General features: G+C 40.0%; 2 protein-coding genes across 2 annotated transcripts in view; both read left to right on the forward strand.

Moving 5' to 3' along the window:
* The window catches only part of LOC127643739 (uncharacterized), a 445,020-nt gene that overhangs the window by 261,020 nt on the left and 159,582 nt on the right, over positions 1–24,418 (forward strand). The gene's annotated exons all lie outside the window — the stretch shown is intronic.
* Positions 19,969–21,359, forward strand: LOC127644117 (general transcription factor II-I repeat domain-containing protein 2-like). The gene has a single exon (XM_052127138.1). It carries the CDS (start codon positions 19,974–19,976, stop codon positions 21,357–21,359), a length of 1,386 nt encoding a protein of 461 aa, XP_051983098.1. The 5' UTR covers positions 19,969–19,973.

Consider the following 24,418-nt stretch of genomic DNA (forward strand, 5'->3'; position numbering starts at 1 on the left):
TTCCTGACCAGGCCAAGGGGCATATCGGGAGACAGTACAGGTGAATTCTTTATGATTTCAAGATCAGACTCAGAAATACGTGGATGGTGAACGCTGGTATCTTTACCGCTTTTTCTGTAACGCTTAATTATTGCTTTAAACACAGCATTACAGGTCATGAATCTGGTGTCAGTTATAATATTGAATTCCCTGATACCGGCTCTTAGGCTCCTTAGGCTTGAAACGCTGTACTCTCCTCCTGCCTTGGTTGTCTGGACAGCTGCGTAAAACTCCCGCAGGGTCTCATTCAGAGCAGCAGCGGTGTAATTTTCAAAGCTGGAGTCCATTTCTTTTTGAACAATAAAGTCTCTGAGTGTATTTACTGCCCATTTCGTATTTTTTTCGTGTTGATCTCATCTTCTTCGTCTTCTATTTGATTCAGTTCTCCCGGTGTTATCTCTTTGTGTCGTTTCTCCATTTTATTTACATTTTTTCTTTCTTCAGCAGCATCCCAGTCGTCAAAGTTGTCATATTCTCCATAAATGTTAAAAGAAATAACGAAGTCGCTCATTGTTGTATTAGTAGGCTATGTAATATCTAACTAACGTTAGATGTTTGTTTTGATAGAGCAAATTGTTAACGTATACCTTGACTGCCTGTTGCTATGGTTACTCACAGCTGTTGTAGGCAGCGCATTTATTTATTAATTTCGAATGGTAAACAGGCAGTTTCACCAGAACTACTTTACTAGGTGTCCTCTATCACTTTTTAACGGACACCCTGCAGCCAATCAGAATCGAGTATTCACCCAGACCATGGTATAAGACTTTATAAACACTTATTTTTCACTCTGTTACTCGCACACTCCAATGTTATGATATCAGAACTCTTTTATTCTATAGCATCATTTGAAAAACAATTAATTTGAATGCCTCTATGACAGAAAATTATTATAAATGTTTTAGGACAATACTGGTTATCTAATATTCACCTCATCTGATTACAACATCATTCCACTAGTTTTGACGCTCCCCACTGGAAATTTCACTAACTACAGACAAATATGTAATACAGAACATTATTTTGGTTTTACATTTTATTGCAATTGTCACGTTAATTTCATGATATTTACTGATGACAAAGTAAATTAAAAAAAAATGTCAAACACCATTTAAATCACAATTATGTTATTATATTATATTATATGTTTTGCCAATGCACTTTTGTTATGTCTCTTAACAGCATGAAATGGACTTAGTATATGTTTCATGTCTACTGCCTTCGATGTCACAGCAAAAATGGCTTGGGAAGGTGCATATTCTTGTGGTGCCATTACCTAATTAGCAACCGCAAATCTGCATAACAATTCATTACTTTTTACATTACTGAGCTACCATGAAGCACAGATGGCTGCATACTGAACACATAGTGTACGTGTGAGGCTGAATTTGCTAGCCGAGCAACTGGCATTGTGATGAACTGAAATACTAACAGATAGCTTTCAGGTTCAGTATTCCTCCATAGGCTGTTAACATGCTCATTTCCTTTAACCTGAGGACTTATCAAACAGATTTCTGACTCCTCACTAAAGCATAAACAAATCACACACTCCCTCAAGAATGTGATATGGATAATGGTACAATTCTTTACCAGAGTTTACAAAATATTCATATAATTGATTGCTCTTCTGTCTTCTGTGGAGATGCAGGGATGGAAAAAGAGAGTGGAAAAGGGGAGATGTGGCTTTGATTCATGTGAAGGAATATCAAAGAGCCTCAGTGAGAGGAAGTCGGAGCCAGAAAAGAGAATGAGAGATGGTTGAGAAGGAGAGAGAGGGGGAGGGCTATGGCAAGAGGCAATTATAAACTGCAACAAACCCAGGCAGCTTTTAAGCACTGCCTCATTTCAATAAAGATGTAATGGTTCTACATGTGTGGACAAGGAGGAAGCAGAGGACGGAAAACTTAAACTTAAACAGTATGTTTATTTTACTCTCAGAACATAAATAGCTTTTCAGCATGGGGTAAACAACACAGCCTCAGTGTGTGCGGGTCTCTCTCCCAGTCTCTGGCGTGGTACCTACTTATATTGCTCTCCCCATTGCTTACTGAAATCAGAAAACGCCCCAGCCGCCATATAACCCCACCGCCCAAATCAGACATGGGAGCCATCCTGTCTGCCCACCACTCCCCCCCCCCCCATTTCCAGAAAGGAAGTCCAAAAATTCCATCTGTGCCCCCAGCCTGTGGACCACCTTCAACCTAAACGGCTGAAGAGCCAGATACCACCAGGTGATCCACGTGTTGGTATCTTTCATGCAGTGGAGCCACTGGAGCGGGTGTGATCTGAACATAGGGTAAAGGCCTGACCGAACATATAATGCCGGAGAGTGAGGATTGCCCTTTTGATGGCAAGACACACTTTTTCAATGGTGCTGTACTCAGTCTCCCTCAGAGAGAGTTTGCGACCAAAGTACAGTACAAGCCATTCCTCTCCCCTCCACCACCTGCAAGAGCACTGCCCCCAGCCCCCAGTCTGAAGCATCTGTCTGCAAAATGAAAGGGAAAGAGAAGTGAATTTAAAAGCGGTCTGCCACAAAGTGCAGCTTTTACCTGTGTAAATGCCTGTTGATGCTCCGTCCACTGGACCAGGTCTAGAGCTCCCTTTCTAGTGAGATCAGTCAGCGAGCTGGTGATGTCCGAATAATTAGACGCAAACCTTCTGTATCTAGCCAGCCAGCCCCAGGAACTGTCTCACCTCCTTTTTGGTCTTGGGTAGGTCACAATCGCTGTGGTCTTATCAATTGGAGACGCACATGCCCATGACCCAAGTGGAACCCCAGATAGCATACCTCCACCTGCTCAATTGTGAACTTCTTGGGGTTTGCCGTGAGTCCCGCTCGATGTTGCGACCTCAGAAAATTCATCAGATACTGCATGTGCCACCACCAATCGTTACTGTATATAATTAAGTCATCCAGATAGGCAGCGGTATAAGAAGAGTGCGGTCTGAGGACTTGGTCCTTAAGGCACTGAAATGTAGCCAGGGCCCAGAACAAACCAAATGGTTTGGTGTAGTCACAACGGTCTGGAGAAGGCCGTTTTTTCACGGGACATCGGCATTAAGGGGATCTGCCAATAACCCTTTGTAAAATCCAGTGTCAAGTAAAAAAGAGTGGTGCCCAAACAATCGAGTACCTGATCAATACGAGGCATTGGGTATGCGTCATATTTAGACACGCATTGACAGAACCGAACTGGCCCGTCACACTTAGGGACTATAACGACCTGGCTGGAACAATCACTGTGGAATCTTCTATTACTCAATGTAAACATTAATTAGTTTGATTAGCATTTGATTTAAAAAATGTATTACAATATGTTGAAACTTACATTAGCCAATATTTAAAAATGCTGTAAAAGTATTGGTCATTGTTAGTTCATTATAACTAATGTTAACAAATTAAATCTTATTCTTAAGTGTTACCAAATTTTATTTATAACCAAAATTTCCCTTGCTTCATCCTCCATCTTGGATTTATTTGACTTGGATTTATCTTTGGATTTGGCAGACAACTGAAGCAGATTTTTACTTAGAGATATTGTTTACTTTTCTATGCCCTGTGTTTAAACCTTACCTTTTCTCTTCGTTAAAGACCACATTGATCTAGCTATGCGAGATCTATGCGAGGGGGGCTGTTTCTTTTTTTTGGTATTACCCAAAGCTTCTCCATAGCTGTCAATTGATCGTCTCAGTTGTGCTGAAGATAAAACAATAGGTTTATTTCTGATCCATGTGACATAACAGGCTGCTCCATGAACTCAGAAACAGCATCACAAATGTGAAAATACATAGTTGCCCTTAGCACTCCAAAATATAAGTATAAGGTACATTGGTGCAGTGGAGTACCCAACTAAAAGTTATGGCACTATATAATATTGTAATATTATATTATATAATGAATAAATTATATCATTTAAAAGTATATCAAATGCAGTCAGCCATGCAGATTTATTAGGAAAGTGCCAACTATTTTAAATTACAAGAAACTTCAAAACTGCATCCTAAATACTGACATGTAAACAGAATATGACTACGAGTATGAATCTACACACTATTAAAACAGCTTAGTGTCACACATTGTATTCAGGTGTTTCACAATTCTACGGCATCTACTTTTACGGTCAATTTAAAATTAAAATACCACTGATAAGGATAAACTGAATGGGGGAAATTAAACATTAAAAGCCAGCAAGTATTTCTTAATAACTGGCAGAATGAATAATCTCTCCTAAGCCTCTATTAATTAAAACAAGGATTTAACAAAAGCTATGGGTATTAGAAGCAGTCTTCACCATTCTTTAGAGTATGAACTTTTAATATGCTGCAATGGCAGTCTAGCAGAGCACTGATATATTAAAAGGCTTAAAGTTCAGATACAACTTTAGAAAGGTACTGGAGAGACAGATTCAGCACCACAGCACCGACCAAACCTCCACTCTACTTTACAAAGGTATTTTATTGTACACAATAAACACCATCCCTCCAGGTCAAAGGTCAGGCAGGTGGATTGGCAGCAGCATATTTGAGAGCATAAAGTGATTCATAGTTTCCTTTTCATCTCTCCTGCTTTTGCTCTCCTTTCCATTCCCGGATAGAGGAAATAATACTATAGAATCACTGTAAACTAGCCTAGCCTCAAGCATCATCACACTGCTAAGCTGAGAGCTGCCTTAGTCTTTGGCATTAGTGCAAACTTATCAAACATTTGTAGATCAGACCAGCAAAACAGAGAAATCAAGGCCTGAAAGATAACTGGACATAAACAACTCACACTACAAGACCTAGTTTGCCAATTACTGTAGAAAAAGGCAATTCAGATCTATTAGGACTCCATCATCCTCTCCATTTTGCATATTGTATACTTTCATCGGGATATGAGTAAAAAATTCCTTTGGTTAGAAAACAAATGCAAAAATTTTATATTCTGTTCCATCGACTGTAATTATACTAAACAGGACCTTTTTTTTTTTAAGTAGAGTTGAACTAGTAACACTTTACAATAGGGTTCCATTCATTAAGTAATGCCTCCTAAACACTACATGACTTTAAAAGATGTCTGATTGTGGTACCATTTATATTACACAACTGTCTGTCTTGTCATGAATGTCGTTGGGTTTTCAAATTACACAAGGAATCGGCGACGGAGGTGAACACATTACAAAACATTTCACTCTTGACGAATCCCCGACGACTCTGCCTGGACTCCAAATTACGTTTCACAACAGAGTACGCGCAAGAAGTGTGTGGAGCGGAGGGGGGCGGGGCCGGGTCGGAATATCGCGTGCCCGGTCCCCAAGGGTTTAACCCTGCGAGGGTTAAAGGCGGCCGGTGACGATTGTTTGAGAGAGACAGAATTACGGGCATGTCCGCATGTGTGTTTGTTTATGTTGTGTTTTAAGTTGCTTATTAAATTATTATTTATATTGACAAGCCGGTTCTCGCCTCCTCCTTGCCCATCCTTTAACTGTTTTACATTGGTGCCGAAACCCGGGAAGGAGGAGGGATGCCCGTCGCAGAGTCCTCGACACTGCCGTCCACTCAGGGGAGCGTCGCTGCCATCTGCCGGGTGACGGAGTAGCCCGACCGCCCAGATGCGGGGTACGGCCGTCGTCCGCGGGGCAAGTGGGGACTGGATACCCCGACCGCCTGGAGCAAGGGAGCTGCTGCCGGGGGCGGAGGAATGCCCTGCCATCCCCAGAGACGCGGAGGGGTCGAGGGAAGACCGCCGTCTGCGAGGGGAGGAGGGAAGAAACTCTCCGACCGCCCGGAGCGGTAGAGCCGCTGCCAGGGGCGGAGGAGTGTCCCCATTTGCCGCCAGAAAAGCAGAGGCACGTTCTACCCCCTGGGGGTCGACGGTTTCACTCCGGTTCGCCCGGGGTTGGAATGGCTGTCGTCCGCCTGAGTGTGGAGGAGTGTTCGAGGACCACGCGACAGTACATCAGAGAACCGGTGAGTGAGCTTTTTCTCTTTATTTCTCCTCTCTCTCTCCCTTTCGCACCGTGTTGGCCTTTTCCCTCGCCTATTTTGTTGTTGTTTGTCCCCTTCCGTCTCCTCCCAGGGCGAGGAAGACGGGGATGACCACGCGAGATACACCCCGCCCCAGGGATGGGGGGGTGTAAGTCATGCCGGTGGCACCCCGGCCTGAGATAACGCTGGGAGGAATGTGGAGCGGAGGGGGGCGGGGCCGGGTCGGAATATCGCGCGCCCGGTCCCCAATCGGCCTAATGAGGCGTGCGAGGGATAAAGGCGGCCGGTGACGATTGTTTGAGAGAGAGAGAATTACGGGCATGTCCGCATGTGTGTTTGTTTATGTTGTGTTTTAAGTTTCTTATTAAATTATTATTTATATTGACAAGCCGGTTCTCGCCTCCTCCTTGCCCATCCTTTAACTGTTTTACAAAGTGATACAAGATATGAAAACAAATGAATGATCCTATGTTATGCATTTCAGAATATGATGTGTATGTTTTTGATCGCCTTTACATAATGTGTAAAGGCATATATTTTATTGTTTACAATATGAAAAAGTACCTTCTTTCTGAAAAATCTACCTATTTGCTTACCTGACTGTCCAAGAGAATTGGCAATTCCTCTCCAACTCTTCTCTTTCTCCACCCAGTTGTGGTACAGTTCAGATGAAACATCAAATAGGAAGTGGTGCTCCTGCCAATGCTCCACTAATTTGTCTTCCATTTCTTCAGTCCAATGAGACTTTCTTGATACCGCAGCCATACTAGTTGATGTTCTGTTGCAGGTACATCAGGAATCCTCCCACTGAAACTTCCTGTGCCACGTTTCTTGCTCTCTCATTGGCTTTAGGTCAACGCTGCAGTTGTATTCAGTCAAATCACATTTCACATTGCACGATTTAGAATACCAGACAGGATATGTAACATGCTAGATATCTTTCTGAAATCGGCGACATGTCGGCACTTCTCTCAAATCGCGTTTTTGATAATTCATACATTTCGTTCAATTGTGTAAGCTCTGATTTGCTTATGATTTCTGGCTTTTGTCTCCACAAAACTGTCGGCTAGAAACTCTTATTGATTGAAGGTGCTTGTTCTTTCTGAACAATACAATAATATCCAGAAGCAGCCAATGCATGGCACTTTAAAGCAACTGCAGGTGTACCTCATCATCACAGAGCTCTTTAGAGAGAAAGTACTGCTTCGCCCAGAATCCTGCATAAAAATAAAATTGCAGGTTTGTTTTCGTCTTCTTTATTTGTTCAACATTTTCCTTGAAATATATGAATGTTCTGCTCACTGCCTTCCAGATTTTATTTAATTATTTAATTATTTAAAAGAATATTCCCGGTTTAACACAAGTTAAGCTCAATCAACTGCATTTGTGGCATTATGTTTATTACCAAAAAATGAATTTTGACTTGTCCTTCCTTTTCTTAAAAAAATGTAATAAATAATCATAAAATTAAATATTGAGGTTACAGTGAGACGCTTACACTGGAAGTGAATTGGGTCAATTTTTGCAGTGTTTAAAAGAGAAGCTTGTGTATTTTCTGCGCGGTAAAGTTGATTATCATAAATTTTACAGTAATTTTATGGTTTTAGGGTTTACATCATTACATTGTCATGGGAATGTGTTAATTGGATATAATTTTACAAAGAAAAGGTTTTTACGCAATTATTATCACAATAAAATCATGTTAACACACTATAGAACGGGGGCCTCCCCAGCGTGAGGCAACGGCGGGAGAAGTGTAGAGCCGTGGAGGGCAGGGCCGGAACAATGCACGCCCGGTCCCCAATCAGCCTGATGGGGACACGCGAGGGATTAAGGCGACAGGTGACAATGGTTCGAGAGAGAGAGAGAATTACAGGCAGCTGCTCTGTGTGTTTATGTGTTTTTGGTTCAGTTTTTCATTAAACTTTTATTATATTGCCAAGCCAGTTCTCGTCTCCTCCTTTCCATTGAACTGCTTTACACACGTTTATGGATTGGCCCCATTCATTGTAACACAGATAACTGTCAACAGTCATATATCTCTCTGCCCAAATATGGGGGATATTTGCATCGATCTGAACTGAATCCTATTGGTTTAGCGTTCTATGATCCATGACTGCACAAAATTCACACATACTTGAAAACAGCATGACACTGTAACTGCACAAAACACAAAATTGATGACCGGCTCTGTGCAATAGAAGGGCCGTAATGAGCACAGCACTCATTTAGAACAGACGGTAAGCAACACAAATCCCTAATGATGTTAAAAAGTGAGTATTAAAAGCCATTTGTACAGTCTGCAGAGACAGAGAACCCTGGATCATATTTTGCCATGTGAAATGGCGTACCTGTGACTATACATAACTTCCCACTGTCACTTTCCATTTGATCTGTCATGAGAAACATTATGAGTGCCTTCACACCAATGACGTTTAGTATAAAAGAAAGAAGAGGTTGACTTATTACACAAACAGTCCAAGGTAGCTGACAAATGAGCCATTGTGTATCTCATTTTTCAGCCGCAATCTTTGTGTCTTTAAGCTGAGGAAGATTTGAAAATAAACTGTATTTTTTGTGTTTTGGATCGAGGACACATGATTGCTAGCCTAGGCGAAAGTGTATGACACGTCATACCATCTATTACTCATGTAATCCCATGGGAAAATTGTATTGCTCTGAATTTGCTGTTTCATAATAGGTAATCTTTTTTTATGTAGCATTTAAGCATCAACTTTGCCAGGTAAAATTTCTGTTTCTGCTTAAATGCCTTAAGATGAAAAATCAAAAAGACTTAAAAAAAAAGAGGATATTATTGACAGTAAAACTATAGAGCTATAAAATTCATGTGGATCGAATACCTTAGCTCAGATAATTTGGTCTTGAATTAATTTGTTGAGAAATGTGAATTCGTATTGAAATCTTAAGATTTTTTTATTACATACATTGTAAATCTTGTCAAATCTGAGTAAACAGTAAACTACAACGGCAGATTCATCGCACTGTAAATTCGGCAACAGTAGGATGAAAGCTTTGCTGCTTAAAATCGGTACGTGCTTACTGAAATTCAAATCACTGCCCCCCAGTGTCCCAAGCTGGAAGCATTGTTGAATGTATGGGCATGTAAAAGCTCAGATTTTCGGCTAAAATGTCCACAGAGGGGTGCTAAAAGTGAGCATCTTTAGTGGTAAATTATGTAATAATGTTTAAAGCCTACCCCCTAACCCAATCCCCAAATTTAAATGTAACTTTTAGTAGACTAAAAATTACATTTTTAATTAAGCTCACAATTGCTTATGTGAACGTGATTATGTATTGTTTCCCAAGGGACCAGAACCAGTCTCTTAGAGGTTGTAATGTGCTTTCGGTAGCGTAAGAGGGAAATGTGATCATGTGTGAATTGATACAAAAATGTTTGATGAGTCATGGCAGTTGTCAGTAATTCAGAAGAATTGGGTTGATTTCAGAATACATAATCTTTCAGAAGCTTTTCCGAACTCGAATATCGTATTCTGTGTGATCTTAATAGTCTAGGAGAAACAATTGAGAAATTAAAGTGATCTCAGGTGTAAATTATTAATAATGAGAACTTGATGGAAACTATTGGTCTAACCTGATGGGTCAACATTAAGAGTAGGTCAGCTGCTACTCAAAGCACTATACCTTATAAAAATATACTTGGACTCAATGGTGAAGAACACCTTGAATGCTTTCGGCAATAAATCCAGATCATAACACAGTTATTTTTTATAATTTAGGTTTGTTTAAACGGTCTGTAATCAAGATGAAGGAAAACATATGAATCATCAGCTGTTCTGATGGCACAAGTTAGTTGAATACATCGACTTTATGATCATTGCATAATCAAGATAGGCTTGTCAAAGGCACTTCTCTCTAACAAGTGGATCTGACTTTCAATAAAGCAATTAAGGACATCAGTTAGCATCCACCCTTCTTACTTGCAGCCACTCTCCACGCAACATTAGACATGAAAACTCATAGAGAGCTTTGATCTGGGAGTGTTTTGTGTGTGTGTGTGTGTGTGTGTGTGTGTGTGTGTGTGTGCGCGTGTAAGTCAGGGCATTTGAGAACCTTTTTACAGACATTTTGAAAATGGTGAATTGGAAGTACAAAGGTAGCGGCACTAAACATTAAAAATAGCCACAAGAAAGATGCCGCTCAGAATAAAGCACCTCGAGTAAAATGAGGTGCATAGCTGTGAGATAGATAAGGTGACCAGTCTAACATAATATGAGATGAGAAAAAGAGAGGCTGTTCCACCTATGTGGCTAAGCCACTAAATGGAACGTAGACCTTATCTGAACTGATGCAGGAATTTCTCTGATTCCCCAGCTTTGCTTTGATGTGCTCTGCTTTAGCGGTGGTTGAGAAGCCACGCTACCCGCTGTCGTACACCCTTTTATATGCCTTTACAGCACAATGCAGCTGAGCTCCTACTAGCACTAGATTCTTTAGTGGTGAGCAGCCATGCAAAAAAACTGTCAAAAGTATTGTAGACCAAAAACATTGCTCAGCTCCCTTGTACGCATAGTCAAATATGCCATTTCAGTTTTAAATCTGATTTTACATGAGCAGTGCCATTGGCTTGGCAGGATGAGAAAAAAAGTATATTTTCTACAGATCACTAGTCTGCATTTAAATGCAACTGGGATGTGCATTTTGGAATCGTCAATGTGCTGCTTGCTGCCATCTAGCAGAAGAAGAGATGTAGTGCACGAAGAAACTAAAGTCAAAGTCTCAAGCCTTTGATCAGCTCTATCTCAGAGGCTATGCAGCACAACATCTGCAGCAGTCATTTTTAACACTTGTGCAAATGTAATTTACACACTCTCTCTCTCTCAGGCTAAGTCTACATTAATCCGGATACATTTGAAAACTATGTTTTCATTTCAAAAATACTCTCCGTCCACACTAGCGTTTTCAAATGTTTTCCAAAAGTTGCTCGTCTAAACTGAAACGTATTGAAATGCTTAAATCATGTTACTGCGCATGTGGAAAATCCCCGTTGCATGTACGGTCTGAAACGCAATTGACACCATTTTCCGATTAAACTTTCAATCGCATTTGAAGGAACGCAATGTGATGGTTGTACAAAGTTACATTTATTTTCTAACAACGCTCTCAAAGTGTGTATCAAGTACAACGGCGCCGCTATAACACGAGCCGCCATCTTGATTGTTTTGGTTGGATAGATCACATGACTGCGTCACATGACAACAAATACATCATAATTTTCAGATATATCCATTTTCAAAGTTCACACTACAACGTGAAAACGCCTTTTTCAAAAAGCTCAGTTTTCCAAGAGAAAAACCCACAAATTATTTCCAGGTAAACATTCTGTGCATCCATGGGATTATAGAGGGATGTTTGTGCATAAAATTATCACAGGTGCTTTCATAATGTTTTCCTCTGTGTACATTTAGACTTTAATAAGATGTTGGCTTAAGACAACACAAGTCTTCTGACTTTCTATGAAATAGAAAGTAAATTCATCAATGATTATACAGTAACCTCAAAGTGTGGACATTTTTCAGCACTTGAAAATGTCTGAAAGTCGTTTTTGACATTAAATTCACGAGTTAAAAAATCTGCTAACAAATTTGTATCGGCAAACAAATGATGATCATTTTTATCACCATATGTGATAGAATATGTTCAAATACAAATGAGATCTCAAAATCAAATTAAGTTTAAAAGGATTTATTTTTTTTATTTTTGCAGTGAGGCCATATGGTTTTTATTGGGCTTAGAAAACCCTTTATTTTTCAACATCTTCACATTGACCACACCTTTACTGTTACAGTTGCATAAGGAATTGCTTGCTTTTGAGGGAATTTCTTTGGTGTCCATGTTTTGGGGCACTTGAAAACGCAAGCATAGCTTCACTTTTCTCCTTTTCCAGTTACTAAATAGTTCCCTTGAGTTGTCGTGGAGATGGTCAGGTGGTAGAAAAAAAATTACCTCTCTGCCCTGGAGCCTTCATTAACCTCTACAGGGCCGCAAGAAAGCCTTCCTCAGCATTTTAAAACCATTCTGGAGTAGCAGCACACAAGGTCTAAGAACTCTGTTATCTAAAAAAATAAATAAATCCATCCCATAGGAGCTGGGAGAATGAACTCGCATAAACACTCAGCACATGTTGGATCAAAAAATCTCCACAGCCATTCCTGAGAGACTCGAAGTGCAGCAAGGCGAGCAGGAAGTGTGTGAATGGCTTGCTGGAGGCATGTGCTTTTTCCTGTTTGGGAAATGAATTATGCATTTCCTTAATCAAATAATTACAAACGGGAACGGCTTGCCAATAAGAGATATCAGCCAAAGAAGGTGTTGCGTACTAAGATATACGCTCCTCCCCTCCCTCCTCCTTCTGTATTAGTTTTGTGCCTTTTGATCTCCCCTTCCTGGATAGACTATTGAGAAATGAACACCCCACTCTTTCATCTCTATCTCTTTCCCTCCTCCCTGTTTCCCTCTCTCCCCCACTAAGCATGGAGTTGGCAGAGGATAGATAATGTGGGATAAAGTTGGGCAAGCAGAGGCTCATACAATTCCACATGCCTTGTTTTGTAAAGATGTCTTGAGAAAAGCATTTCATTTTGGGGGTTTACAGCTTGATTATATTGTGTAAGCACACAAATAGATCACCATTTATAGGTAGTTTGCAATTTGTTTGGCCAGTGTGTCTCATTCATGCAGAATTGTATCCTCTTTTTGCGTTTGAGTACCATATAATGCTATCATGGTCAACAAGCTCTCAAACATATTTTAACTGCTTTTTAATTCATTCAAATATGGCACTACTTTCAGGCTGTCTTAAAATAAAGAGATAAATAAAGATTTTCGTCCCCCAAAAAACTGTGTATTTCTAGCACTTACATTGCAGACGAGAGCTGTCTGACATGTTTTTTTACATCCAGCGTTTTGAACATGCCATCTATTCAGCTCCCAAGGCATTATGACAGTGGTTCCAATCCTTTTTCTTCCAGGGGACTCCTATTTTAACATTCAAACCTAACCATCAGTGGAGTGAAATTTTCTGATCGAAAATGCAATCTCCGAATCGCACCAATCTTCGTTTATGTGAATGCAATTACTTCTTGGTTCCCATGGGACCAGAACCCATGTCTCGGTGTTTGCTCACACAAGGCACACTGCAATAAATAGTGCTAAAGGGAAACATTTATATGATTATAGTGATGCAAAAATGTCTGTTGTGTGATGGAGCTTGTCAGTACTCATCTGAATGGAGCTGATTTCAAGGTACATGAACTTTTGGTAGCAACATGTTGATTTCCAGTATGATCATGTTGATGGAAGACTAAATGAAAATAAGTGAGAGAATTGGACACTGATGCAAATGCAGTATACTTTATCTTAGATTTACCTGTACTATAAATAGGAAAACAGTACAAAATAATAGTACCCCTCATGCTGTAAACATAAAAAAAAAAATTAAACTTATTATAGCAGCCTCTTATCATAGATCTGTTTGCTAATATTATATGTCTTTCACAAAGAACTGTGTGCTTCCAACTTTGTGGCAACAATTTAGGCAGGGCCCTTTTCTGTTCCTGCATGACAATGCCTCTGTGCACAAATATCCATCAATAAATGGTGAAAGAACTTGACTGGCCTGCACATAGACCTAAACTCCACTGAAAACCTTTGGGATGAATTGGGATGCTGACTGCGAGTCAGGCCCCAACACTCAACATCAGTGCCTGACCTCACTGATGCTCATGTCTCAATGGGAGCAATTCCTTGCAGTCATGTTCAAATACATAGTGGAAAGTCTTCCTAGAAGAATGGAAGTCATAAAGTATGATCAATTTCTTATCAATTGCAAAGGCTCTGAAATTAAATGTTTAACAAGCACATGTGGCTGTGGTGTTTGTGTGTCATCTTTTTGCCTAATAGTAGGCCCATTATTTCTGTATGCTATGTTAAGGCACAATGGTGACGGAAACTCAATATTTCTCTACAATTCGCTCCTTCTAGGCTTTTAACCTGCAGTGTCTAGGTTACATGCTCAGATCTTTACATGCCAACCTGCCATTATGGTATTTTGTGAGTCTGTGTTGTCGTTTGACAGGGACTAACTGTTTTATCCACAACAAAAATTAACAGCTGTCACCAGTTGTCTTCCATAATCTAATTCAACATAGGCATCACTTCAATTTAAATTGCATTTACATTTATTTGTTTGGCAGACACTTCTATGCAAAGCAGATTACAAATGACCCAAAGACATTTTTAAGCTGTTCTTGAACATGTTTGAGTATATGCATTGTTTTGGTCTCTTTTGAAAAGTGACATTCTGATGTTTTTCCCCAGCAGTCAGAATCACTCAAAGTGCTACTGATTTTGAGTAAATGAAGTTTGAACACAATGAAATTGAAGGGTTTTTTTTTTCCTGAATTTTTCTTGCATACAGATGCCTGCAGTAGCTGTAGTTAATAGTAGCTATTAGCTGGAAAACACAATGAGACCACAGCATGAAGCCTTACCTAGTCCAAGTCCAAATGTTATAACAAATTCATATTTTACACATGTTTTTCTAAGGGTACCTCCAGGCGTTTTACAAAAGTGCCTTTTGGATACTCCAAAGGACCCTTGGTAAACATGGCCACATACCTAGGATAAAAAGGCTACTATTTTTGAACGCTTCAACATACAGTCATAATGTTGGGCTCTAATGAAAGGTGACACTTAGAGCTATCATATCCTGTATCCAGATCAACTATTAGTATTGCTGACATAGAGTAACTGAAGCATAAACACATTAGAGTGTGTTTTCCCTTCTTGAAACTAAACTTTGTGCATATAAAAGAGTCAAAACAAGTGCTATGGTGGAAAATTTGTTTATATAAAAATTACACAACAAACTATTTACATACATTTTTACACTAAATATTTACAAACAATAATAACTTTTACAGGTTTCTAGCACCATGCTAGTCATTGTAGCAGTCACGTTTGGGGACAAAGCACAAAGGCACATCACATGACGAGCACTTCACTGGTGTCTTTGCATGACACTGCCTGCACTTCAGATGACCAGCGGTGCTAGATTCAGTGATAAGCACTGGCCTGTGATTTGCTCTGCGTGGAGCAGGAGATGTGGGTCTGGCTGTGGAGTGAGACCCCAACTCTGCCAGCTCCTCAGAAAGGGTCTCTCTGAATGCCTTCCGGTTCATAGGGACCTCTCCTTTACCTTTTGTGATGTCTTTGTAGAGGAGGAAGGCCTTAACACACGCAATGTCCACTTGCGGAGTGGGGGAGAAGTATCCGGCTACCAATCGCTATCTGATTCTACATCAGATAATTGCCTATAGTGAAAATAAAGAAAAAAAATGTATAAAGCTAGATAAAACTTTTCCATCTTTTCTGTATTCTACCTTTTTACAGCTGTCTCACATCTCAGAAATTCACACAATGAAACAAAGAGACACCAAAGGTCAGCCGTAACACCTCGTGACACAAACACACACACTTTTCATTTGTGTAAATATGTATTTATGTATGTATATTTACTGTAAATATAGTATGCTTTGGCAATGTAAAAAATCCTTATACCATGCTAATAGAGCTATATCTGTAACAAACAATGAAATAAAACGTCACACACGCACAAACATATACAAACACCTCCCGCAAACAGTTCAACAGACTCACTGGGGAAACACACGACAAAAAGTAATCTACATAATGTGTATTCATTATTCAAACTAAAGCTTATTTATGTGGAATATACAGTAATATATGTTATATAATACAAGAAAACACTTACTCTAAGAGAGTAATGTCTCCTCCCTCCATAAACATTTCCTCTGCCTCAGAGTCAATATATGATGAATCATCCGTATTTATTTCTGATACTTTATCCCCAGACTCGACACTTTCACGCCGAAAGCATTCTTCTACCACACTCAGTAGCAAATATCTTGTTTTCATCGTCCGTTTTGCCATAATTCAAGCTCCAAATGTGTCAACAGTTCCAAAACTATACTCTTGCATCTTTAAAACTTCCCACTAAACCCACATTTCATTGTTTACAGAATTCCATTGGCTATACAATGCGCCAGTCATCCACACACTCGACTGCAATTGGCTCGATCTTAATTGATTGGATCGTTTGGACCTTGGACCTCCAATGTAACAAGAGTGTTTTTGTCGGGATGTTATTGATCAGTGCAGTAATATGAGGCTTCATAGGTGAGTTGCCTCAGTTTTGTTATTGCTTGTTTAGATGGTGGTGGTCAGAAAAAGACACTGATTGTACCTGCTGTTGTGATTATATCTTGAAATGGTTTGCATCAATAGAATCACAAGAATCTTAGCTTTCCAAAGATTTGTGGCATGTGTACATCGCATAGTATGTCTACTTAACCGCCCGCGGGCCGTCATATTTTTAGCAAGATAATCTGACCAACTATTTTTCAATTTTCAACTTTTTCAGAATATAATTGATAATTGCACAACTAAAGAGCGTAGCTGGCAACTTAGTACAGACCTTAGTCCTTGTAAATGGCATAGTTAAATTTAACATGCATGGAAATAAGGTTATGAGGGATATTCATATATTCCATTCAATGGGCTGTAGTTTTATATGGTCTTATGATACATCTAATCTCCACAACCTATGTTTTCCACAAACCCAGTTTTTGTTTTTCCACAGGATACTTTATAGAAAGACGTAGAGGGTGAAGGTCTATCCCAGGAGGTAATAAGGGTCAGGACCACTCACTTGATGGCAAGACACTGCTTCTCGAAGGTGCCTAGAGATTCCAGCTGATGTACAGCACTGGGCGCTCCTCCCCCTCAACCAACTGGGACAACACGGCAACAATCCCCTGTCCAACACGTCGGTCTGTGAAACAAAAGGGAGAGAAAAATCAGGAGAGTATAATGGCAGCCCGCTACAAAGTGCAGCTTTCCCTTGCGTTAACGCCTGGTGACACAGCTCCATCCACTGGACCAGATAAGTTGCCTCCTTTTTATTTAGATCAGGCAGTGGGCTGGTGACAGTTGAATAGTTAGGCACAAACCTACAGTAATAGCAAGCCAGCCCCAGGAACTGTCTCTCCTCCTTTTTAGTCTTAGGTCCCGGGCAGGCTGCAATCACTGCAGTCTTATCAATTTAGGGCTGCACCTGTCCGTGACCCAAGTGGAAGCCCAGATACCGTACTTCCTCCCGCCAAGTGCACAAATTGGTTTAATACAAATGGTGTGGAAAATACCGTCTTTTCACGGGAAATGGGAGTTAAGGGGATCTGCCAATATCCTTTGTCAAGTCCAGTGTCGGATAAAAGCGAGCTGCACCTAATCGATCAAGCAATTCATCAATTCGAGGCATCGGGTGCGCATCAAGCTTAGACACTGCATTGACTTATCTATAATCCACAATGAAATGGACCAAGCAGTCACTCTTTGGAACCAACATGACCGGGCTGGCCCTGTTACTGTGATATTCAGCATGGCCTTTAAATCCTTCCCGAATAAATTTTTTTTGTGTGTTTGGGTAATCAGAAGGGATGAATGCGTACCACTACCCCCCCAACCATGGTGCTCTTGAAGATTCGTACAACAGGGAAAAGGCGAGAACACATCTCCTTGCAACCTACAGTCTAATATTCAGTCTAATATCCCGACAAGGTCCATACCAATTCGTCCGAAGGGGACCTCAATCAAGGGAAGGGGTGCTCTTGGGGTGGCCGGCGGATTCACCAGCTTTTATTCACGGCATGACGCACACCATCTGCGAACATCTCCGTGAACAGGGGGAATTGGCAGGTTCAAAGAGTCCCAGGATTGGGGAGCCAGTTTAGGGGGGACAGATTTCTATTTCCGGGAAGTAGGAACAGGACAAGGGTTAAATGAGGAAGTGGGAATCAGCTCACACTCTTTAGAGTCCTTTCTTTTCACTCTTTAATCCAGCGCACACACCAACAAATAAAACATTCCATAGCTCAATGATAACAATAACTCTTGTTTATCTCCCTCCAGCTCTCACAGCAACCCTTACAGCTCATCTACTGAACTCGTTCTCCATTCACAAATCGGTGCTCGACCACGCCCCCACCACAACTTAGACATAATCAGAACAGCAGAGATCAGAGACTACATGGAGCTTTCCCCAAAAAACTATTCAACACTTGATTTTTACACAAAAAATTACAATGATGACTTTAACAACTTAGAGAGGGAGTGAGGGATAATATGGATGTTAGCATGAATTTCATTTAGAGAAAATATCTAGCTGTTGGCTAATGCTGTGTACCATAGTCAGTAATCAATGCTGCAGGATTTCATTTCATTTATTTATGTATTCTCTTTTCATGGTAATGCAACACAAAATGCCACAACAGCAATTTAACAACTCCAACAAACACAACAAAAATACATTCCATGACAAAAAGAACAGGAGTAGGAAGAAGAAAAAAAAAATCTTATAAACTCCTACCCCATTCTTATAATAAAAAAATGTACAAATTAGATGACCTCACCAACATGACAAAAGATAACAACAACAAAAAATAACAAAATAGTCCAGACCAGATAATCTACTTTCAATTTTAACAATTTTCCTTTTTTTTTTTTTTTTATTTATTTTTGTATTATTAATTCTGCTTACACAACACTAAACAAACAAAAACAACAATGATGGAATGATGACAACGAGACCATTGTTGTTGTAATTTTATAAATTTTTACAATCATATTTATATAAATTAAGTATTTTCTGTTTATTCTTGTATTTAAATTGTAGAATGTTTGAACAACATTTTAGATCATTTTCTAAAAAATTCCAAAGATGCCTGAAACCCTTGTTTTCGAATCCCATCACTGAGTGCGCATCAGTGTTAGTATGTGATTTAAAGATTGAAATAGTTGTCAGGGCCCATGTTTTCTGTCCACTAATCTAAACTTTTTTGTTGCTACTCAACAATGTAGAGCAGTCCCGAAGAAGCATAAGTGTCATAAATTTGTTTGTCACCATCACTTTATAGAACAGATTAGAATAGAAAAGATGCATTTGTCTTCACATACATTTTAAAAAGCAATTTTGACTTGGAAATGAGCAAGAGATTGACTAAAAACTGACTTCAAGACCAATACCTCACATTTAGTTATTTATGAAAACATTATACAACTGAAGTGAATCAGCACAGGATGTGAACATACAAATCTTACCACGATGAACATTACTGCATTAGGTTGTGTATTATTTATGTGACATCACAACCAGCATGCCCCCATGCAATGCAACTTTCAATGCCACATCCGTAAACTAAGAAAATTAGGCCCATGCTAATGTGCTACTTACTTGCTACCAGGGGTAGAAAGATTACTGAAAAATAACACTCAAGTAAAAGTACCTGTCCTAAAACCTACTCAAGTAAGAGTAAAAGGGTAGCGCAACGCTATGCCCCTTTAAAAAAAAAAAATCTATGCTCCTATTTAATGTAGCACACATGCCATAATTTGCATTCCCTTTTATGGCTGTTTGCCAGAAAGAATAAAAAATATAGGTATTTTATAGGTGTTTGTGATTGACACGTTTTAAAATACATCACTTATCTATGATACTGTAAACCATATGTGTCAAACTCAAGGCCCGCGGGCCACAACCGGCCCGCAACTTAATTATCTTTGGCCCGCATGACAAAATGTATTTATTTTTAGAGCTGGCCCGCCGGTATATCGGTTCGAATTACGTGGGAGCCAGTGGGAGCTGAGCACATAGAGAGAGGATGAATTATTTATTTTGAATAAAAAAGGAAAAATTACATAAGCAGATCGTCATTCATTCAGCGCACTGATCTATATATTCAGTGCTGTGTGGTTGCGCTGTGTCACGTCACAAGCAATGACGCGTCACCATGGAAACATTACCGCGAAAGCGTACCACAATAATCAACTAACTCTCTCCCAAAAAAATGGCTAAACGAAAGGTGGACTTTGAAAACAGGGGTTTTCAGGACAGGTGGGAGTCACAGTATATGTTCGCGGATGTAAAGGGAAAAGCTGTGTGTCTCCTGTGCGGAGACAGCGTGTCTGTAATGAAAGAATACAACATAAGAAGACACTATGAAACGAAGCACCACGACAAATACAAGCATCTGGACACGACACAAAGGCTACAGAAGGTAGAAGAGTTAAAAAGAAGTCTGGTGTCACAGCAGGCTATGTTCACTAAAGCCAAATCACAAAGCGAGGCTGCTGTTAAGGCCAGTTTTATTGTGGCAGCAGAGGTCGCAAAATCAGCCAGGCCCTTTAGCGAGGGGGAATTTGTCAAAAACTGCATGATTAAAGTTTGCGACGCCGTGTGCCCAGAAAAAAGGCAAGCATTTTTAAATGTGAGCCTGAGCCGAAACACTGTTGCTGATCGTGTGCCTCACCTTGCTACCAATCTCCAACAACAGCTTGTGAGAAAGGGAAACGATTTCATAGCATACTCCCTTGCTGTGGATGAGAGCACCGACACTTCTGATACTGCCCAGCTGTCAATTTTCATCCGTGGAGTGGACTCAAGCCTGTGCGTAACAGAAGAGTTATTGGGATTACACTCAATGCATGGCACAACTACGGGGAAAGATATCTTTGAAGAGGTGTCCAGATGTGTAGATAAAATGGGGTTGCCTTGGGATAAACTTGTGGGACTGACAACAGATGGAGTGCCTGCGATGTGCGGTCAAAAAAGTGGATTGGTGGGGAGGATCCGAGAAAAGATGCAGGAGGAAAACGTCACAGGTGAGCTGACAGCTTATCACTGCATCATACACCAGGAATCCTTGTGTGGCAAAGCCTTGAAAATGGAACATGTGATGAGCATCATAAAAAAAACGGTTAACTTTATCAGAGCCAAAGATTTAAAACTCGGCATACTTGGTGCTGAGTTCACATGGCGATTTGCCGATTTTGAAGCTCAAAAAAGCAGGTTTGAACTGCTCAGTAATCCATTTACAGCCGATGTGGAAAGCACACGATCAAACCTCCAAATGGAGCTGATTGAGCTCCAATGTAGTGACACACTGAAGGCAAAATATGAGTCTGTGTGTGCTGCAGAGTTTCCACGTTTCATCCCCAATACAATGCCCCAGATGCGCTCCCAGGCTGCTCAAACGCTCTCTATGTTTGGCAGCACATACTTGTGTGAACAACTCTTCTCTTTGATGAAGATAAACAAAACTTCACACAGGACTCGTCTTACTGATGAACACCTTCACTCAATCCTGAGGATTTCCTCATTTCAGAGCCTGACCCCAGACATTGATGAACTTGTATCCAAGATGAGACACCAAGCATCTGGCTCAGACCAATGAGCAGAGCAGCAAGCGGTGCTTTGACGCATTTTCAGTCTTTAATGCAGTTTCATTTTTGCATTTTTTCTTTCTCTTGCTATAGGACATTTGATTTTCCTTTGAAGTAAATAACTTTTGTAAATAACCATAAGAAATTAGTGAAACTGATTTTATTTATTAATTTTATTTCTTTTATTTCCTAATTAATGTTGTTTTATAGGCAATAATATATAGGCCTTGTTGGTTTCAGGTTCATAATAATAATACGTTGTTTCAATAAGTTTTCAATAAACGTTTAACCTGTCCGGCCCTTGACTTATAGCAATTTTTTAGTATTTGAGTTTGACACCCCTGCTGTAAACACTAAATTAATCTGATTTAAAAAAATAAAAGGGCTACATGATTACAGAAATGAAAATATGTAAAGTTATTTTCAATATCATAATGTATGAAACAAGTCAAAATGTTCCTTAATGCCGACAGAGAGTGTTACTATTGCGCATAAAACATGTAGGGAATGCAAAAAACAAAACAATATAAAAACCCACTAAAAAAGCAGGTACACTTGGTGTGTTATGTCACACACAATAGAGGGGGTAGATCAGTGGTTTGGTATAGGGGCCACATCGGTCTTTAAAGGAATAATTCCCACAAAAATGAAAACTGTCTCATCATTTACTCACCCTTATGCAATCCCGGATGTGTATGACTTTCTTTCTTCAGCAAAACACAAAAATTACATTATTTTAAAAGAATATCTCATCTCTTTTGGTTCATACAATGCAAGTGAACGGGTGCCAAAATTTTGAAGCTTCAAAAATCACACAAGCATGAAAGTAGCCTAGTCCATGTAACTCCAGTGGTTAAATCCATGTCTTCAGAAGAGATATGATAGGTTGGGTGAGAAACAGATCAATATTAAAAAAATTTTACAATAAATTATCCTCCCTGCTCAGTCAATAGACTTACATATTGATCTGTTTCTCACCCACACCTATAATATCACTTCTGAAGACATGGATTTAACCAAAATAGTCTTTTGGATTACTTTTATGCTGCTTTTTGTCAATGTTGGCACCCCTTCGCTTACATTGAATGAACTTGCAGAGCTGAAATATTCTTCTAAAAATCTTAATTTGTGTTCTGAAAAAAGAAAGTCATAAACAGATGGCATGAGGGTGAGTAAATGATAAGATAATTTTCATTTGTGTGTGAATTATTTCTTTAAGTAGCACATGGGGGGACACGTCCTCCTTCTGAGATACAATGTTCAACATTGATTTAGTTCTTTTATCTTTTATGACAAAAATGATTGTGCTCTCATTCTAATGCATGATGCACAATTTGATGATACTGTTTATATACAGTGGGTACGGAAAGTATTCAGACCCCCTTAAATTTTTCACTCTTTGTTATATTGCAGCCATTTGCTAAAATCATTTAAGTTCATTTTTTTCCCTCATTATTGTACACACAGCACCCCATATTGACAGAAAAACACAGAATTGTTGACATTTTTGCACATTTATTAAAAAAGAAAAACTGAAATATCACATGGTCCTAAGTATTCAGACCCTTTGCTGTGACACTCATATATTTAACTCAGGTGCTGTCCATTTCTTCTGATCATCCTTGAGATGGTTCTACACCTTCAGTTGAGTCCAGCTGTGTTTGATTATACTGACTGGACTTGATTAGGAAAGCCACACACCTGTCTATATAAGAGCTTACAGCTCACAGTGCATGTCAGAGCAAATGAGAATCATGAGGTCAAAGGAACTGCCTGAAGAGCTCAGAGACAGAATTGTGGCAAGGCACAGATCTGGCCAAGGTTACAAAAAAAATTCTGCTGCCCTTAAGGTTCATAAGAGCACAGTGGCCTCCATAATCCTTAAATGGAAGACGTTTGGGATGACCAGAACCCTTCCTAGAGCTGGCCGTCCGGCCAAACTGAGCTATCGGGGGAGAAGAGCCTTGGTGAGAGAGGTGAAGAAGAACCCAAAGATCACTGTGGCTGAGCTCCAGAGATGCATTCGGGAGATGGGAGAAAGTTGTAGTAAGTCAACCATCACTGCAGCCATCCACCAGTCGGGGCTTTATGGCAGAGTGGCCCGACGGAAGCCTCTCCTCAGTGCAAGACACATGAAAGCCCGCATGGAGTTTGCTAAAAACACCTGAAGGACTCCAAGATGGTGATAAATAAGATTCTCTGGTCTGATGAGACCAAGATAGAACTTTTGGCCTTAATTCTAAGCGGTATGTGTGGAGAAAACAGGCACTGCTCATCACCTGTCCAATACAGTCTCAACAGTGAAGCATGGTGGTGGCAGCATCATGCTGTGGGGGTGTTTTTCAGCTGCAGGGACAGGACGACTGGTTGCAATCGAGGGAAAGATGAATGCGGCCAAGTACAGGGATATCCTGGACGAAAACCTTCTCCAGAGTGCTCTGGACCTCAGACTGGGCCGAAGGTTCACCTTCCAACAAGACAATGACCCTAAGCACACCGCTAAAATAACGAAGGAGTGGCTTCACAACAACTCCGTGACTGTTCTTGAATGGCCCAGCCAGAACCCTGACTGAAACCCAATTGAGCATCTCTGGAGAGACCTGAAAATGGCTGTCCACCAACGTTTACCATCCAACCTGACAGAACTGGAGAGGATCTGCAAGGAGGAATGGCAGAGGAAACCCAAATCCAGATGTGAAAAACTTGTTGCATCTTTCCCAAAAAGACTCATGGCTGTATTAGATCAAAAGGGTGCTTCTACTAAATACTGAACAAAGGGTCTGAATACTTAGGACCATGTGATATTTCAGTTTTTCTTTTTTAATAAATGTGCAAAAATGTCAACAATTCTGTGTTTTTCTGTCAATATGGGGTGCTGTGTGTACAATAATGAGGAAAAAAAATGGACTTAAATGATTTTAGCAAATGGCTGCAATATAACAAAGAGTGAAAAATTTAAGGGGGTCTGAATACTTTCCGTACCCACTGTATATCTTTATAAAGGCTAAGCATAATTATACATTATTTTATCTTATAAAACGGTTAGTTCCAATCCTTGATTCTGATTGGT

Source organism: Xyrauchen texanus, chromosome 5 (genome assembly GCF_025860055.1).
Source record: "Xyrauchen texanus isolate HMW12.3.18 chromosome 5, RBS_HiC_50CHRs, whole genome shotgun sequence".
In the NCBI taxonomy this organism is placed as follows: domain Eukaryota; kingdom Metazoa; phylum Chordata; class Actinopteri; order Cypriniformes; family Catostomidae; genus Xyrauchen; species Xyrauchen texanus.

Coding starts and splice junctions, on each gene's coding strand:
- LOC127644117 (XM_052127138.1), top strand. CDS start 19,974: ATGGCTAAACGAAAGGTGGACTTTGAAAACAGGGGTTTTCAGGACAGG.